Source organism: Hipposideros armiger, unplaced genomic scaffold (genome assembly GCF_001890085.2).
Source record: "Hipposideros armiger isolate ML-2016 unplaced genomic scaffold, ASM189008v1 scaffold_548, whole genome shotgun sequence".
In the NCBI taxonomy this organism is placed as follows: Eukaryota; Metazoa; Chordata; class Mammalia; order Chiroptera; family Hipposideridae; genus Hipposideros; species Hipposideros armiger.
In genome coordinates, this window is record NW_017731898.1 from 630,834 (window position 1) to 648,623 (window position 17,790).

General features: G+C 46.7%; 2 protein-coding genes and 1 long non-coding RNA gene across 4 annotated transcripts; all 3 read left to right on the forward strand.

The window, feature by feature from the left end:
• Window positions 1-167: 167 nt before the first annotated feature.
• On the forward strand, window positions 168-7,932 carry PA2G4 (proliferation-associated 2G4). The gene is made up of 13 exons (XM_019669155.1): window positions 168-444; window positions 2,295-2,423; window positions 2,683-2,788; window positions 2,880-2,949; window positions 3,177-3,269; window positions 4,878-4,941; window positions 5,188-5,266; window positions 5,417-5,495; window positions 5,578-5,711; window positions 6,047-6,141; window positions 6,268-6,395; window positions 6,549-6,602; window positions 6,817-7,932. The coding sequence occupies exons 1-13, from the start codon at window positions 357-359 to the stop codon at window positions 6,880-6,882; spliced, it is 1,185 nt and encodes a 394-aa protein (XP_019524700.1). The 5' UTR covers window positions 168-356; the 3' UTR covers window positions 6,883-7,932.
• A 1,546-nt stretch (window positions 7,933-9,478) lies between these two features.
• On the forward strand, window positions 9,479-10,699 carry LOC109396848 (uncharacterized). The gene is made up of 4 exons (XR_002126927.1): window positions 9,479-9,558; window positions 9,669-9,693; window positions 10,088-10,110; window positions 10,375-10,699. It is a non-coding gene; the product is annotated as an uncharacterized LOC109396848 (long non-coding RNA).
• A 396-nt stretch (window positions 10,700-11,095) lies between these two features.
• Window positions 11,096-16,401, forward strand: ZC3H10 (zinc finger CCCH-type containing 10). 2 transcript variants are annotated; one of them, XM_019669138.1, is made up of 3 exons: window positions 11,096-11,186; window positions 11,958-12,021; window positions 13,445-16,401. In XM_019669138.1, exon 3 carries the CDS (start codon window positions 13,500-13,502, stop codon window positions 14,796-14,798), a length of 1,299 nt encoding a protein of 432 aa, XP_019524683.1. In that variant the 5' UTR covers window positions 11,096-11,186; window positions 11,958-12,021; window positions 13,445-13,499; the 3' UTR covers window positions 14,799-16,401. The 2 variants fall into 2 exon arrangements, with proteins under 2 accessions (XP_019524683.1, XP_019524684.1); XM_019669139.1 differs by lacking the exon at window positions 11,096-11,186 and adding an exon at window positions 11,308-11,663.
• Window positions 16,402-17,790: the final 1,389 nt, after the last annotated feature.

Below are 17,790 nucleotides of genomic sequence, written 5' to 3' on the forward strand. Positions count from 1 at the left end.
GCCTGACCCTTCCCAGCGTGCCCGGCGATTCCAGCGTGCGAGGCCCTCGGAGGGCAAGGCCCCAGGGCCTGGCTTAGGGGCGCGAAAGGCAGGCTGGGAGTTGTAGTTCACAAGTCCACGAGGGAGGCTAGAGGTTGGCTGCGGAAAGGACTCGTTGTCCCAGCGTGCCCTGCGCCTCAGCCCGCGCGCTCGTACCTTCTCGCTTTTGCCCTCCCGCCCGCTCCCTTGCTTGCTCGCGCTTTCGCTCGCGCTCTCTTCGCGAATCGAAGGGGCTCTGGCCACAGCCTGTGGCTAGGGAGGGAGACAGAGGCGGCAGCTCGGGGGGACGAGGCTGCAGTGGTGGTGGTGGCGGGAAGATGTCGGGCGAGGACGAGCAGCAGGAGCAAACTATCGCCGAGGACCTGGTCGTGACCAAGTATAAGATGGGGGGCGACATCGCCAACCGTGAGTGCGGCCTCAGGGGTCCGGGGATCTAGGCTGAGAGGGAGAGGCAAGGGGGACGGTACTGGGCTGGCCCCGGAGGGGTTGGAGCGGTGGGGTCAAGCGGAGTGAGCTACTGAGGGCCCCGCGCCGGTCCGCTGTGGGTGGCGTGGTAGGAAGACTCCGTGTCGCGCCTGGGACCTGAGCGTCCAGGCCTGTGCTGGAGTCTGGAGGTGCGGGCCGGTGACGGGGAAGAGCTCAGAGCAGGGTCTCTGGCCGTCGCGGACCCTAGGACGTCAGTAAGGAGGCAAGGCTCATCTCCTGCCCCTCACCCTTTGGTCCGGATCTCCGCCCCTTCTAATTCTGGCAGCGACGAGGCCACCTCGAAAAGGAAGCGCCCAGATGTTGGCGACGGAAGCGCCCCTCTATTTTGTCGCGGCTCTCGGGGCGTCAGGAGTGGAGCCGGCACGTGTTGCCTTGTGCTGATCGCTGGCTGCCTTCTTCCTCCGCTTACCGTCCCTGACACCAGCTTCTCTACCACGTGCTTTGTTGAAGTCTTTCGTTCTTTACTTCAAGTCTTTCCCTGGTGGGGGCCCCATTCTGCTCTTGGGCCAGCTCTAGGACCATTGGAAGTCACCCCCAGAGTTCCTCACACCCTCTGAGATATATGTGGCTTTTCTTGAGGTTATTCATTACTACCGTCAATCTGTGCAGATAGCCTTCCTTAGCCTTCGTATTTGATCTCGGGCTTGACAACTCTAGAAATGTGTTTGAGGTCCTCACCCCAACTAGACAAACTTGTGAATAGTACTGGAAGGGGGTGGGGGAACTGATTTTAGGATCTCAGAAGTCATCCTTATTAGGACTGCTCTGATTCTCTCAGCAGCTGTCTGCCACTAGACAGATGTCTCACTGTCTATTTTCTCTATTTCCAATTCACCTTTCCGATTTAAAACCCAGTTGAGAGGACAGAAAGTGCTCATCTTTGGGCTTTTAAATGCTTTTGACAGTAAAGATAGGTATTTAGAATGCCTCTGGTCCTATGGCTGAAAACATGAGTTTCAGGCTTCCAGAGAATCACCAAAACTTAGATCACAAAAATCAAACCTAAAGTTCACGATGGGCCATGGAGAAGCTTTATAACGTAATGGACATTTAGTCTGTTACCCATTTTTATTAGTTGTTTGAATCAGAAAAAAACTTTTGCAGTTTAGAACTTCTGAAGCACTTGTGATTGCAGATAACAGTTTAGAACTCTTTTGGGTCACATACGTTTTTATGATCTGCTAAAAGTTATAAGCCATGAGCCAGCTGAAACCCAGGGCCCTTAGATTAAGTCCCCTTGGCTTATACACTTGTTTGTGAGGAAATAAATCTACATAATTGAGTTGCTAACTCCTAATTGGGGTGTCTGAAAAGGGAGAAGGTAGCATTTCACAATGCATCAGCTTGGAGTCAGCAATTCTGTGCCTACCTTCCTGTTGTCTCTGACGCCTATAAATTTCTTTTGGTCTGCTTTGCATGTATGTGGGATACCTTGGTGAGGACCCCCTTGAAGTTCATGATTCTGTCCTACCACACCACAGGCACCATCTTTGGAAAGTCCCCCTAGCCTAGGGAGACAGATTGTATACACCCAGTTATCACATATAGGAGGGAAAGGGACTGTTGACTTCTTTATTTTAGGAAAGGAAAGTAGAAATTTAGAGATTAAAGATAGGTACATTTCAAGAGGCAAAACTTGTTCCCTCATTCAGCCTTAAGGGGAGTGGCACTAGGGAATATTAGAAATTCTGGGTCCAACTCCTCGGTATTGCTTGGATTGTAACTGAGACAACACATGCAGGACTGACATGGTGGGGTTCTGTCCCCAGGGGTACTTCGGTCTTTGGTGGAAGCATCCTGCTCAGGTGTGTCGGTACTGAGCTTGTGTGAGAAAGGTGATGCCATGATTATGGAAGAGACGGGGAAAATTTTCAAGAAAGAAAAAGAAATGAAGAAAGGTAAAAAAATCAATCCCCACTACTTTCCCAAGTTTGACCCTTATTCGGTCCTGTTTGTCATAATGATGCAACTCTCTCCCCAGCTCTGGTTGAAATATTTGGAAGTTTGGAATGGCACGTGGGTTATAAGCAGTTTCCTACCCAATCCAAACTGATTAAACTTAGGCAAGACCCTGAAGAAAATCCTTCCATTTGTCTGAGAGGCAATAGGGCTCCAAGAGAGGGCAAGGCAGTAAGGCTGATGATTCTCTCTTTACAGGTATTGCCTTTCCCACCAGCATTTCAGTAAATAACTGTGTATGTCACTTCTCCCCTTTGAAGAGCGACCAGGATTATATTCTCAAGGAAGGTGACTTGGTAAAAATGTAAGCTTAAACCACTTTAGAGCACTTGTCTTTTTCCTAAGCTTTTACATAGTCCCAGTTGTTAATGCTGTACTCTGCTCTTGCTTGTCAGTGACCTTGGGGTCCATGTGGATGGCTTCATCGCTAATGTGGCTCACACTTTTGTGGTTGATATAGCTCAGGTAGGTGGCCTACTTTGAACTCTGTTCAGCCTGTGAGGGTGCACTGCTGCATGCTTCTTAGCCCCAAGTGAGTTTTGAGAGAGTCTCTAGAGAAATAAAGGAAAAAGGGTGATTTCTCTCCTGTTCATTGGCTTACCTTGCATAGTGGGCACACAGATATTAATTGAATAACCAACTGAGTTAAAGAACTTTCCAAGAAGACACTGATTGCATTTCCTTATCTACAGGGGACCCAAGTAACAGGGAGGAAAGCAGATGTCATTAAGGCAGCTCATCTTTGTGCTGAAGCTGCCCTACGCCTGGTCAAACCTGGAAACCAGGTAAGCTGTTTAGTCCAGCCCCAAAGCTTGATAGAGCCAAAGCTGCACTAGGCATCTACAGCTATTTTAGATTGAGCTGCCAACTTTGTCCACAGCCCCTTTATAAAACAAACAGCTTTTTTAAATTAGTTACTACTTCAGATGGGATTTCTGTAAGAGAAGAGGCAGGAACTAAAGAGCTTAATACTAAACAGCAGTTAACCCTGTATGGTGTATGGGGATATATGGAGCCTACCTTTTTCATGTTTTGATGTGTGTCTTTCCCCAAAAATAATTTGAGGTAGATAGCTTAAAACACAGGTGTATTTTAAAACTAAATTTTAAAAGGTTATAAAACAAAAGTAATAGTAAACTGGTGGCAAAGAGGCCAAAAGTTTGTTCTGTACCTTGCGAGACAATATTAGGAAGCCCAGGCAGGGATCATAAACTTGGTGATTTAATACAATTTAGCATATTAGACTATCAGTGGAGACATTTCTCTAATACTTAAATTTCCAAAGACCTGTTTAATACTTATTGTCTTTTCTTGCTCCTCTTCTGTGCTTTCTTGTTTATACTTTTATTAATCAGTTTGTAGTTCATACCCATTGATAATTAATTGTATCATTTTCGCTTAATCCTCTTACAATAATACTACTTCATAGAGCTGTTATAAAGCGCTTGAAAATGCCGGGCACACAGTAAACACTTGTGTTAACTGTTATTTGCATATTGATTATTTTTCTTTATATACTTACTTTTGTGTATCTTCACTAGAAGGTAATGTTGTCTAGTGGCTATTATATAACTATGACATCAGACTTTCTGGGTTCTCACCTTGTTGCCACCTCCTACTATTTAAAAATAACTTCGAGGGCCAGCCGAGTGGCTCAGTTGGTTAAGAACTCGGTCAAGAGTGTGAGCTCTTAGCAACACAGTCACCAGTTCGATTCCCAGCCTGAGCTGAGCTGCTGCTGAGCTGCCAACAAGTGGCAGGATGGCTTAGCTAAAAAAACAAACAAACTTTGAGTTCAAATTTTGTCATCTGTAAAATTTCGTCATCTCATAGGGTTGTTGTGATGGTTGCGATGATCCATGTAAAGTGATTATCACAGTACCTAGCACATAGTTTAATAATATTAGCTGTGATTAGTTGTTCACTTCTTTTTGTCCAAGAACTTTTACCTATAGCTGAGGTAAGGATCAGATCATGTTTGAAAGAGGTAAGAAGGGGAAAATAAGAGTTTGCTGTCCCTTCTCAACAGGTTAGAATGCCAGCTATAATGGAATAAACACCAAACTTACCATCATGAAACCTGGGTTTATACCAGTTTCTTTTGGTTAACTGGTTTAACCCTGGGCAAATCATTTAACCTTTCTGAGCCTCAGTTTCCTCATATTCCAGAATTGTCTAATTAGACCATCTTTGTGAAAGCACTTTGTAAAAGGCTATGCAAATGTAAGGTCTGTTTAGGTTGTAGGGATGATAGAGCTATGATCTGAAAAACCAGTGAGAATCATTGTACTTGATGGAGCATATTAGAATTCTCAGGTCTTTTATGCTTCTTATTCTCGTGGTAGAGAACTTATTAGCTCCTGGTATCTCACCTTTTGATTTTGTACTTCTAGAACACACAAGTGACAGAAGCCTGGAACAAAGTTGCCCACTCATTTAATTGCACGCCAATAGAAGGTGAGACCTCAGATAACAGGGTTGAGGATCTAAGTACAAGTGACTTAGCAGAATTAAGGTTCTTCCTCCCTTGAGGATCCTTCCTGGCTCTAGCACATTGTAAGCCAAAAACTTCAGTGTCCTGGGTCTCCATAGCCAGGCAACTTTTCTCTCGTTTCCTGCCCCATCAAACTACTTAGGTGGGTGGGTTTGGAAACCTTTTGGGATTCTAGATGGCTGGTACCATAGGCTCTGTCCTATCTACAGGTATGCTATCACACCAATTGAAGCAGCATGTCATTGATGGAGAGAAAACCATTATCCAGAATCCCACAGACCAGCAGAAGTAGGTGCCAATCCCACCCTTCACCTTCCACTATATCAGACTAGTCATAAATTTTTTCTTCCATACTCCCAGCCTAATCTCGGCCACCTTCTGCTCCAAACTCCAGTAACTACTTATTGCTCTTTATGGTTCCTTTTCTATTCATTTTAGGAAGGACCATGAGAAAGCTGAATTTGAAGTACATGAAGTATATGCTGTGGATGTTCTCGTTAGCTCAGGAGAGGGCAAGGTGAGGAGAGTTTACCAGAGCTAGCAAAGAGGAGTGTGTTCCAAGAGCACCGGAACAAATGTGACCTAACTTACTCTTTTAGGCCAAGGATGCAGGACAGAGAACCACCATTTACAAACGAGATCCTTCTAAACAATATGGCCTGAAAATGAAAACTTCACGTGCCTTCTTCAGTGAGGTCGAAAGGCGTTTTGATGCCATGCCATTTACTTTAAGGTATACTGCACTTAACAAAGACAGGACTTGGAATCAGTCTGATTCATAGACCACACACCCAGGAACCCTTTTTTCCTCCTCCATCCCTCCCTCCTCCCCTCCTGCCTAGACTTGTAGCTCCAGCCTGCATGCACACGTTCTCTTATTCTCCCCATCTCCCTTTTATTGAAGGGAAGGTAAAAGTAATCCTATGCATGATTTCTGCCTGAGGGTAGGAGCTGTTTAAAAACATGAGCAATGATTAAAAAATAAAAAAAGGAAAAATAAAAATGTGACCAAAATGGTAAGACTTGATAGGGAGTTAAGGATACCTGTATTTGTCCTCGCCTACCCAGAGCATTTGAAGATGAGAAGAAGGCCCGGATGGGTGTGGTGGAGTGTGCCAAACATGAACTGCTGCAACCATTTAATGTTCTCTATGAGAAGGAGGGTGAGTTCTAAAAAGAGTTTCACTTTGGCATCCCTGGTTATTTGGTCTTCTCCTTCCCTATACCATAGCTTACAAAAAAAGAGTATGACAAGGGACATATTATTAAAACACTTCTCTCTCCCATAGGTGAATTTGTTGCCCAGTTTAAATTTACAGTTCTGCTCATGCCCAATGGCCCCATGCGGATAACCAGTGGTCCCTTTGAGCCTGACCTTTACAAGTCTGAGATGGAGGTCCAGGATGCAGAGCTAAAGGTTAGTGTGGAATGGAAAGCTGTGAGCATGTGGCATCTGTCCTGAGAAGGAGAACTAAATGTCAGCAAAGTTCTGAAAAGAGCTACAATATTGAGAGTGAGATTATTTCCTCCACATTTTTCAAAATTGGTTTTCCTTCCTCCTATTTTCCAGGCCCTTCTCCAGAGTTCTGCAAGTCGGAAAACCCAGAAAAAGAAAAAAAAGAAGGTATCTTATGATCATCCCTCCTTGGCAGGGCAAACGTGATCCCTCTTTATTCCATTTCTCTGGGTTGTGGTAGGGTGTAGATTTCTGTATATCCTTATTTTCCTTTCCCCCTTCTCAGCCCTGACCTAGAGAATTAGGATTTTTGTCCTTGGTCCCCCAGACACTACCCCGAGGTGTTGGAAACTAATAAGTCTCCTTCTTTACATGAATATAGGCTTCCAAGACTGCAGAGAATGCCACCAGTGGGGAAACATTAGAAGAGAATGAAGCTGGGGACTGAGGTGGGTCCCATCTCCCCAGCTTGCTGCTCCTGCCTCATCCCCTTCCCACCACACCCCAGGCTCTGAAGTGCAGTTGTCTTCTCCACCCAGGACCACCAGCAGAGCAGGGGTCTCCCTGCCCCCATCCCAGTCCCCTAACCCAACCCCCTTCCAACAACAACCAGCTCCAACTGACTGGTCTTGGGAGGCCAGGCTTCCCAGCCACCGAAGACTACTTTAAATTGAAAAGAGAAATTGAATAATAAAATGAGGAGTCAAAATCCATCGTCTTCAAGCCCCTCTTTGTAGCCTTTTTCTACCACTCTCTGCTTGGTCAAGGTTTATGGCCCTACAGTAGAACAGGGAAGAGGAGGCTGAAGTAGCCACCACCACTAAATATTCAGCTGAAATTTTTTTATACACTCCGATGGCAGCGTTTTTCCATCTTTTGGGACTTGTTCCTCTCTTTTGCCACTCTCCCCAAGTACTTTATCTGGCCTCAAAATAGAAACTGTTCTTCAGATTGTTTTTATTCACATGTGGCAGATTCCTTTTCTGATCCAGACTGTCTGGTCAGGCCCCTCCCATTTTTAGGAGCTGGAGCCTGCACTTATCAAGGGATTCTCGTCTATGAAATGGATCCTCATTTGTAAATCTTTTTAGTCATTTTTGTTCTGCAGGACTCTTCCCCCCTTCTCCCCACAAAGCTGTAAAGGAGGAATCCATTTCAACCTGTCCAATTCTTTGGAGTCAGTGGGGTCTTCCCTTGCTCCATCTTACAAACCTGAGCTGGAACCTCAACTGTGGTTTTGTTCCTGTTTGAAATATTTTGACCTCCCTCCCTTGAAAGAAAGACCAGGAACCAGAGGAGCAGACTGAAGAGACAACTCCTGGCTTTCTGAAGCTATGGACTTGAATTGGATGAATTGCTAGGGGTTTGGAGAGAAAGGTGACGAATTTCAGTACCTCTGGCATGCTGTCCCAGGGAACTAGAGCTCCCACTAACTTATGAGGTTTTTAAACACATTGAAAATGACATGGTGTTAAAATAAATTTGGATTTGCTCATAATCATGTGCCTTTGCTACTCTTATTTGATGGAAGTGGTGGGGAGTGTCAGTTGAAATGATCACTTGGAGCTGTTTTTCTGTCCTTATGTTTTACCTTTAAAACAAGTACTTCCCAGGGCCGGCTGAGTGGCTCAGTTGGTTAAGAGCTCGCTCAAGAGTTTGAGCTCTGAGCAACAGTGGTTCGAGTCAGCCCGAGCTGAGCAGCCGTGAGCTGCCAACAGGTGGCGGGATGGCTCAGCTAAAAAAAAAAAAAAACACAGGTACTTCCCAACCCAAAAACATAAATCCTGGGTTCTCTGAATTAAAATAGAGTACATTTTCCATGTGAATTTGATTTAATTTTCTAAAGTAAAAACATCAACCTTGCTGCTGACCATTTGTTCAGGATTAGCACATTTAATGTATACTGCAAAAAAATACAAGTGTTTATCCTGACTTAGGAAGCCAGGAAGAATACCTTGAGTGTTACGCAATTTTTCAGGGCCAGCCTGAGATGAGTAGTTTCTTAGATTTGAGATTGATTACACCGTACAGGTGAGGGATGCTGACCTGGAGATACTACAGTGAACAAACCACAGGACTCTTCATAAGAGCTTATAGACTAGTGGGCAATCAACAGGTGAAATCCTGGGGGACTTGATATAAAATAATTCTGCTAGGGTTTTCAAAGACTTGTTATAGTCTGATGGTGAATATACTAGAACTTCTTAAGCACTTGAAACAAGGGCCCCAAGTTTTAAAAACCTTGTTTTTAGGTAAAAGGTAACTTTTAAAAGGTAACTGGTACCTTTTAACAGTTAAAAGGTAACATGTTACTGAATAAAGTATAAAGGGAAACCACCACAAAGGAGGGATTATAAAAACAAGTATCAAAGTGATTAAGGTGAAGTCAGTGGTTAAGGATTCTTTTCCATTCTTCATAACTTGTTCATTGTAACCAAATCTTTGGGTATCTTATTTGTTTACCAAGTGCTTCTGACCTGTTTATACCCTGAGACTAGGAACTTTAACACCAAATTTGTTAGCCAGGAACCTAGTGACATGCTTCAGGCACTGTGGGGAAAGACCACAGTTGGAAACTTTAAAATACTTTTTTTTTTTTCGTAGTATGACAGCTTACTTAACTCCCCAACTTTACATTCTTCCATGTTCTGGAACCTTAGGACCTTTGGACTCTCCCTGCAGCAATTTAGTTTGGAAAATAAGGCAAACCAGCAAAATAAATTTTTGTGCAGCCTGCACCCATTCATAATAAAATGGAGGGTGTCGCCAGGAAACTGCAACTCCCAAGAAGCAATGAGAGGGAAGACGGAAGTCGTTATCTTAGTTGTCTGCCCCTCTAGGTCCCATACTGGAAATAGGTGCTCACGTTTAAATAATACAATGTCCTCATAATAAAACGGGACGGGGAATCTTGTAACTCAAATTCAAAATACCACTTTCCAAGAAAACTAAATCACTTATCAGGTACCTGAGAAGGGCCGGAAACCATTGTTATTCCCCTTGGGCGGCCCCGCCCCTGGGGGGGAGGTAGGGCGAGACAAGGGAAGTGACGACACTGAGTGCTCCCTTAAATGGCGGTAGGCGGGTGCTTAGCTCTCTCTCGGCCTTAGCGTCATCTTCTTGGGTGAGTGTGTGGCTTGTGTGCGGATTTCGAGTACAATCCATTAACATCTGGTCTCTGCTCTTATCATCGTTACGGCAAACTAACTGTAACCTTTTTCTCTTTACCCGTAGATACCTCCGCGCCATGAGAGCCAAGGTAAGCAGTGCCTGGTAGTGAGCTGAGGCTGCACGAATGGATGGCTGGGGGTGGAGACCCAGGCAAGGGAAGTCCGCCATGGTTCCCTGAACCGATGGATTCTCAAGGGTACCCAAGACCTAATAGGAGAGGAAGGATAGTGTGGGGAGAAGCGGAGGTGGTTGGGTAAATGTTGTGCGGAGAGTGGGGGTGGGGGAGTGGAAGAGCGCGCGCGGGATTCGGTGTTTACTTGGGTTGGGAAGCCAAATTGTTGATGTAATTACTGAGACTAAACCCTCATATTTGGTCAAGAATTTGCCTGGTTCTAAATAATTTTCTTCATATCTCTGATCCTGTTTCTAAAACTAATGACCTTTTGTCTTATTCCTTGCCTCTGGTTACGATCTGTTGCCAGTGGAGGAAGAAGCGAATGCGCAGGTATGTTGAAACTTGGCTGGCACGGGAGGAGGGAAGTGGAGCGAGCGTGCCTTGGGACAAAAGTTGGGAGGAACATATGGTGAACTTAAGGTGGAAAATGTTTTGAGCATTGAGTTGTCAGAGCCAGGGATTGGACACAAGACAGTAGAATGTAGTACATGATTGTTTTATTACCCTGCGTGTTGTATGCATATTTAAGATGGGAGGGAAAGACTGAACCTCGGGCTAGTGGGCAGGAAGTGTATTCCCGTGTCTGCTTTTCAGGCTGAAGCGCAAAAGAAGAAAGATGAGGCAGAGGTCCAAGTAAACCGCTAGCTTGTGCACCCATGGAAGCCACGGGAGCAGAAATGAGGAAAGCCAGAGGCCAGGGACACTGGAACGAATTGTTGGACTTGCATGCCTAATGTCTAGGACTTCTCAATGGATCTAGAACATACATTGCCATCTGTTCCCCACGACCATCTTGAGAGACGCACTTTTCTCGTACAAAAACCGTCCTTTGCTCTGGACCTGTGATATTCTGGACAAGTTTTGTTCTTAGTTGTGGCTGAATGTAACGTGTACAATAAATCATCTGCTGTTAGCTGAAGAAAATTTGTGTTTTGTGGTTTTTATGGTTCCATTGGCTGGTGATCCTGTCTGCCCTTGTTAGGCTACATGGGGGAGCGGGGGGGCAGTGTTTATTACACCCCTAGCCAACATCGGGTACCCGGCCCTCGGGAGTTAAGTAAAAAGTATGGGTCGGCCATCCTGAAAAGGATGTAATGGACGCCTGGGGACAGATGTCGAGGTGGTTAGGGATAAACCGTGGTTCCGTCCCTGTCTTGGCCTACTTAAATTACGCTTTTTGGGGCCTTCACTATGCTGTTCTGTTGGGTTACCATGGTGACACGCAAAGCTTGCTGGGACTTCCTGTGGCTTGCGCCAGTACTTCACACACCATAGAGTATAGTTCCGGGTCTGGTGGCTAGAGCGTCGTTTCTTCCGCAGGAAGCGGAAGGGCTACAGAGTAGGCAGTTCTTTGTCGAAGCTAGAGGACCGGCAGGCGGCAGCAGCAACTACGGCGGCGGCGGCAGGTGAGGGAGGCGGGAGACTTAGGTGGAGGCCGCGCCCGGAGGGGAGGAGTCGGGGCCGGCCCAGCGGCTGGGCTCGGCCGGGCTACACAAGGCCCCCCAGGACCGAGCTGGTTCTTCCTCGTGCCCCAGGGCCGAGCCCTTTTTCTGACTGACCCCGCTTCGCGAGCAAACGCCTGCTCCGTGACGTCACAGCCCTGCCCATCCCCTCAGCTTGATGTCATCTGGAGTCCCTCTCCCTGTTTCACTTCGTACTTCCTTGGTGTCCTACTCACCTGGCCCATTGCTGAGCTCTGTGGCACTGCACAGAACTTGCCAAACTAGATTTGCTGTGGGAAACTCCTAGGACTTTTTTCGCAAACTCTGGGGTGTTGCGAAGCTTGATAATCACCGCCTCCAAGTCTAGTCTGTCATCCCGCCGCACTGTCAGTTGCTGTCCTTGCACGGCTCCCCATTCGGAGTTCCTAACTCCAACCCTAGGTCGGGCTCTGACCCCCACATCCTCCTCCAACTTGAGGCAGGGCTCCCCTCACTTTTGTTCACTCAGAGCTGGTCTTCCAACCCATCCTCCTAGGCTCTCCAAATTAGTTCTACCCCTTACTCTTCTTGCTCGCAACTTCTCCCTTTGACCGGTGAAGCTCAGTTGGAACCCTGAGGAAATCTTGATGTGCCCAGAGCTTTTGCCATTTTGTCAGTCTTTCTTGTAACAATCACCCTATAGTCCTCCATTCTTATCCTTTCTCCCACCCAAGTCTCTGTTTTTTTCCTGTTCAGAACCCAGCAGTGATGTGGAGGTGGAGACCCACAGGAGCCCCGGACTTCACCTGAGCTACCTCAGGTATTGAGCTATCCTGGGAGAGTTGGGTGGGAGGAGTATCATATCTGATTATCTACTCTGGTGGGACTTGCAACGTGGGTCAGGCTTGGATAGTGGCATTTATTTTTCACCAGCTCATTCCCCTTTTAGTAAAAGTTTGTATCATTTACCACTCTTCCTGGATTGATTCTATTATTCTGGGATTATCTCCCTTTGGAGGAAGAAAACCCCTCTCCTTTTACAGCTTGTCTTGTAACTCTGGCCTCTATTTGGATCATTTTAGAGCGATCTGGAGGCAACGTCTAGGCAATGGGGTGGATGGTTGGGGGGAGGTGAAGGCCAGGGAAATTGGAAAGATTTCCTTATACTCAAGGGGAAACAATATATGAAGTTTTCCTATTTGAACAGCAGGGGGAGCCTAAACACTGCCTAGGAAAAGCTTAGGAGGTCAGACACGTGGTAGCAGGGACTCACAGTCTTGTGGGGGGTGGGGTGAGGGGAGGGCTAGAACCAGGGCAGTGGACTGACATTCCAGAGCTCTCTTGGGAAAGATGAGACTTAAAAAGCTTTTATAGAGTCTATAAATAAAGAGGATCTTTATGGGGTGTGAATGGTGTGGTTTGATGTCAATGGTATCTTCCCATGGAGGGTTAGGAGGGGATAGAATGGGCAAAGTAAGGTCACTTGTTCCTATGAAATTAACTCCTTCCTCCCGCCTTGACCTTGTCACAAATGGTTTTGTCCTTTGGAATCTATAAGTGGAGCTTCTATAACTGTAGAACTTTTCCCCTGAAATGGAGGAAAGGGGGCTGACCACATTGGGGTTGATAGCGGTGGTGAGCTGGGAGAGAATACTAAAAAAAATGACAGGTTTAGGGACTGACCTCAAGCTGGTGACACAAGTCTCTTCACTCCGGATTTCCTGGGTCTAGAGATAATATACTTCACAGAGCCCTCACCTGAAATCCCGTGGAAAAGGGTTTAAGGGAAGTTTTGTCACCAGTATCTCATTATCCACAGTCCTAGTAGCTCACCAGCCCAGCCCACCTTGGCCATGATTCCCAGTCTTCTCCTAAACTATTCAGACACCGACAGCAGTTTTAATTTCACTTCCGCAACTTTAATAAGGTCAGTTCATAGGAGTAATAAAATCCAATACTATCTCTCCCTGCCCCCTCCTTGGCCGGTCATCATTAGTGAGCTCCCTCCCTTCTCCATTAGCCAGGCAAGTGTGAATCATTCTGACCCTGACCAGGTGCACAAAGGCCTAGGCGGGACTTATGACAAGCCAGCCAGTCCAGGCTGAATTCTCATCCCTGAGATTCTCCATCTCCAAAACCATTGCCTCCCTGTCCTGCCTCTTGCCAGACTGCCTACTCTATACTTAAGAAGAGTGTGGCCTCTCTGGAAGACTCCTGTTTGACACAGTTCTCCTCTTTCCTAGTGGTCACCAAGGGTGGCAAGAAAAGGAAGAAAGCCCTGAGTTAGGAGGGACCAGGATGCCTGAACGGGACAGCTATGCCAACGGCACTGGGAGCAGCGGTGGAGGCCCTGGAAGCGGTGGCAGCGAGGAGGCCAGTGGGACAGGGGCAGGCAGTGGCGGGGCCAGCTCAGATGCCATCTGTAGAGACTTCCTGAGGAATGTGTGCAAGCGAGGCAAGCGTTGTCGCTATCGCCACCCAGACATGAGTGAGGTATCCAACTTGGGGGTAAGCAAAAATGAGTTCATCTTCTGCCATGACTTCCAGAACAAGGAATGTAGTCGCCCAAACTGCCGATTCATCCATGGCTCCAAGGAGGATGAGGACGGCTATAAGAAGACAGGAGAGCTTCCCCCTCGGCTGAGGCAGAAAGTGGCAGCTGGCCTGGGCCTTTCTCCAGCTGACCTACCAAATGGCAAGGAGGAGGTCCCTATCTGCCGGGACTTTCTCAAGGGTGACTGTCAAAGAGGAGCCAAGTGCAAGTTCCGTCACCTACAACGGGACTTTGAGTTTGATGCTCGGGGCGGAGGAGGCACCGGTGGTGGGGGCTCAACAGGCCCAGTCCCCCCAGGACGACGTCATGACCTCTATGATATTTACGACCTCCCTGACAGGGGCTTTGAGGACCATGAGCCAGGCCCCAAGCGCCGGCGAGGTGGATGCTGCCCCCCAGATGGCCCCCATTTTGAATCGTATGACTATAGCCTAGCTCCACCCCGAGGGGTGGAGTGCAGACTGCTAGAGGAGGAGAATGCCATGCTCAGGAAGCGGGTAGAGGAGCTAAAGAAGCAGGTCAGCAACCTTCTGGCTACCAATGAGGTACTCCTGGAACAAAATGCCCAGTTCCGAAATCAGGCCAAGGTCATGACCCTGAGCTCCACTGCACCAGCGACTGAGCAGACTCTGGCCCCTACTGTGGGCACTGTTGCCACTTTTAACCATGGCATTGCCCAGACTCACACTACTCTCAGCAGCCAGGCTTTACAGCCTCGCCCCGTGTCTCAGCAAGAACTGGTGGCCCCCGCTGGAGCTCCAGCTGCTCCCCCAACTAATGCTGCACCTCCTGCTGCTCCACCACCCCCACCCCCACACTTGAACCCAGAGATCACACCACTGTCAGCAGCTCTGGCTCAAACAATTGCCCAGGGAATGGCACCCCCACCTGTCTCCATGGCTCCTGTGGCTGTATCTGTGGCCCCTGTGGCCGTATCGATGGCCCAGCCCCTGGCAGGAATCACAATGAGCCACACCACCACTCCCATGGTGACTTATCCCATCGCTTCCCAGAGCATGCGTATCACAGCAATGCCACACTGATGGGGCTAATGGACACTCCCCTGGTATAGCATCCCAGGGCTGGGGTCGAGGGGCCCTTTCCCATCCACTCGCCTAGCTCTCTCAAGCCCTGTCTGAAGGGCTCATTCAAGAACTAGGACAAGAGACTACAAGGAGTTTGCTTCTGAGAAGGGGTTGAGCTGGTGGGTTTTCTCTCACCTCCCTTTTATGAGGGTCCTCTTGTCCATCTTCCTTCAAGCCTCACAGAGGGGGCTTGCATAGGAGTGCAGACTGAAGCCAGCAGAGAGGAAGGACTGATTGAGGGGCTGTATGTCCCCTGATGGGAAGTTGGGGACATACCTGGTCTTGTCCTCTCTTCTGCACAGCACAGGTTCCAGCACTGGCTTTGGAAGAAAAAAATATCCCACCCAGAGGGAAAGCCAGGAAAGATTGGGAAGTGGGTGACCAGGAGCTTAGAAGGCCTGATAGGAGCCTTCAGACAATTTGGGACCCAGTTAAGTTGGACAATACAGGAACTGCTCCTGGGCCCGTGGGAAGGCGGGGACCATAGTACTCCAGCCCAAAGACTAGGGGAGCATTCATGACCTTGGCTTGGCCTGGAAATCCATAAGGCAGGGCCCACCACTTTCCAAAGAAATAAAAAAACAATTATTTTTAACAAACGGAGGCAGTGAAAACTTGCTTAGATATCCTGTGTGGAAGATGGGAGCAGTAAATAGATGTCATGCCAAAATGGGATAAAGACTCCATGCTCACAGAACTTGAATAAGGTGGGACGCAGGCCAGTGAAGAAGGGTAGGGACCCAGAACAAGACCAAATGGGACTTTGGGGAAGGCACTTTGTGGGGTAAAAGCATTGGAGCCACTTAGTCTAGTTTAAAAATAGTCCCATCTGTTCTGGTTTCTATCTGCATGTACTGTTCCCAGGTTGCCTTAGTAACCAGGGCTCCTAGGGTCATTTAGGGAGACAGGTACTAAGGAGGGTGGATGTGCTGGGAAACGGAAATGGGATATGTATTGACAGATCTTTCCCTTATTCAAATAGAGCAGGGTGGTGGCGGTTACTCTGTTAGTTATTGATGGCAGTTCATGCCCTTCCTATCCCATCCATTCCTCAGTTACGAATGCCTTAAGGCTTCAAGGCTTGGGAGGTGCTGAGAAAAGGAGAGTTCTGGGACACGATTCTCAGGGTTCATCCCTTTTTTCCCTCTGCTTCCACATAGGACCACAGAGGTTTTAAACCCAATTAAGAATCAGTAAGGCTGAGGGTCCCAATAGCCAAACCTCAGTTCCTCAGTTCATGGCTGATATAGGGGAAACAATTCAGCTGTCTACTCTAATGGGACAGTGGATTTGGGGGTAGAGAAAGTGACCCTGGGTTGTTCTCCCCCCAATATATCTCTTGCTACCTCCTGTTCTCATGTCCGGTTAATCACTCAGGTTATACCTGGATTTGGAAGATGATGGGCTAGGTCAAGGCCGGTCGGAAAAAAAGGGTCTAAAGACTAAAAATGGGCAAATACTGAAATATTATTTGTGCATTTTTTAGAAACCACACCTTGATAAGCTAACTGTTGGTTTTCTGGCACAATTCTGGATTATTAAAAGAGAGAGTTTATGAGCATTTAGAGACAAGTGTGATCATAGATGCCAACATGAATTTGTCCCAGCCAAATGCTGACACACTAACTTTATTTTCTTTTTGCCAAGTATCTCTAAAGAGGTAGATTTAGGAAACTGTACAAATTATATGTCCGTTATTAATATACTCTAGCTGAAGACTACCAGGAATACAACTGTAGTTGGGCTTAATGCTCATTGCAGTGATGGAGAGAGCATGCCAGGGGGAACCATGGTGGCTCAGCAAGAGGGTGTTAGAAAGGAGTTACAGGACTTGGACTTTGATTAATTGATTTGGGGGAAGGTTTAAGGAAGTGAGGCTTCACTCTGGATTGGGTGCTGTCAGGAAAGCAGGGATAATTCTATGATTGGGTATCTTTATCTTATCTATAAAAAGGGCAGACTAGAGTGAAGCAAGCTCTTAATTGGTAATGAAGCACCAGTCACTCTTTAGATGGGCGAGGGGGATGTTTGCTATTTTGTGGTTTGCACACTCACCTTGTTTTGTGCTTAAACAAAATTGTGAAGTGATCTTGTTTTTTGCCTCACTTCATCACAGTTACTGAGTGCCCTTGTCCTATGTTGCTGTTTTGTTAGACTGTGTTCAACAGGAGAGCACCATTTCCTACCTGTGAGCCCAGGTCAGCCCCCAACAACTCCAAACAAAGCCTTCCTCTGTCAGGCCAGTTCCCAGATGTTAGGAGCTGTTTTCCTCTTTCTCACCGGCTAAGTCATTACAGATAAAAGAATAATTATGGGTCAATTAGCAGTAGAGTTTGGTGGAATCCAAACAACATTTGTGCCTAGTAAATGTTGATTAGTGCATTCATGTTAGAGAAATTTCTAGTCTCTAGTGATATACCCAAGGGCTATGTTTTATTTTTTAAAAAAAGCTTGTATAAAAATATGAACAGCTCTGTTATCAACAGTAACACAAGTACTAAGTAATATTGAAAGTGTATGTAACTTAGATTGACTAAATTAATCCAAGGGGTCAATATGGATCAATTTGGATTGACCCTCCCCCTAAAAAATTGCTTGAGCCTGTCTAAGGAACAAATGCAGAGATCTACTTTAGCAATAATTCAAATGAGAACAACCTGGGACTCCCAATTGGCTACAAATTAAAATCTTAGTCCTTAGGTCAATTCATAAATACTGAGAGCCTGCTATGTTCTAGGAGCTCCATCAGGGTAACAGAGCCATAGTCATTCATTGTAAATATAGCAGTTCCTCCATGTCTGTCTGAGTGGAACCACTCCTAAAGTATTTGTGTGTTCTTCTAAATGTAATTTTTAAAAAGGGCCATTGACAAACTAGGGGGTCAGCTGAAAGAAAAATTGAGAAGACTGAGGGGAGAACCAATAGATGTCTTCAAATATCTAAAGGGCTG

What these genes read in the sequence shown, in the direction of transcription:
- PA2G4 (XM_019669155.1), top strand. Translation starts at nt 357, where the DNA reads ATGTCGGGCGAGGACGAGCAGCAGGAGCAAACTATCGCCGAGGACCTG. An exon ending in GGGGGGCGACATCGCCAACC is followed by an intron (nt 445 to 2,294) that starts GTGAGTGCGGCC and finishes TTCTGTCCCCAG; the next exon opens with GGGTACTTCGGTCTTTGGTG. An exon ending in GAAGGTGACTTGGTAAAAAT is followed by an intron (nt 2,789 to 2,879) that starts GTAAGCTTAAAC and finishes CTTGCTTGTCAG; the next exon opens with TGACCTTGGGGTCCATGTGG.
- ZC3H10 (XM_019669138.1), top strand. Translation starts at nt 13,500, where the DNA reads ATGCCTGAACGGGACAGCTATGCCAACGGCACTGGGAGCAGCGGTGGA.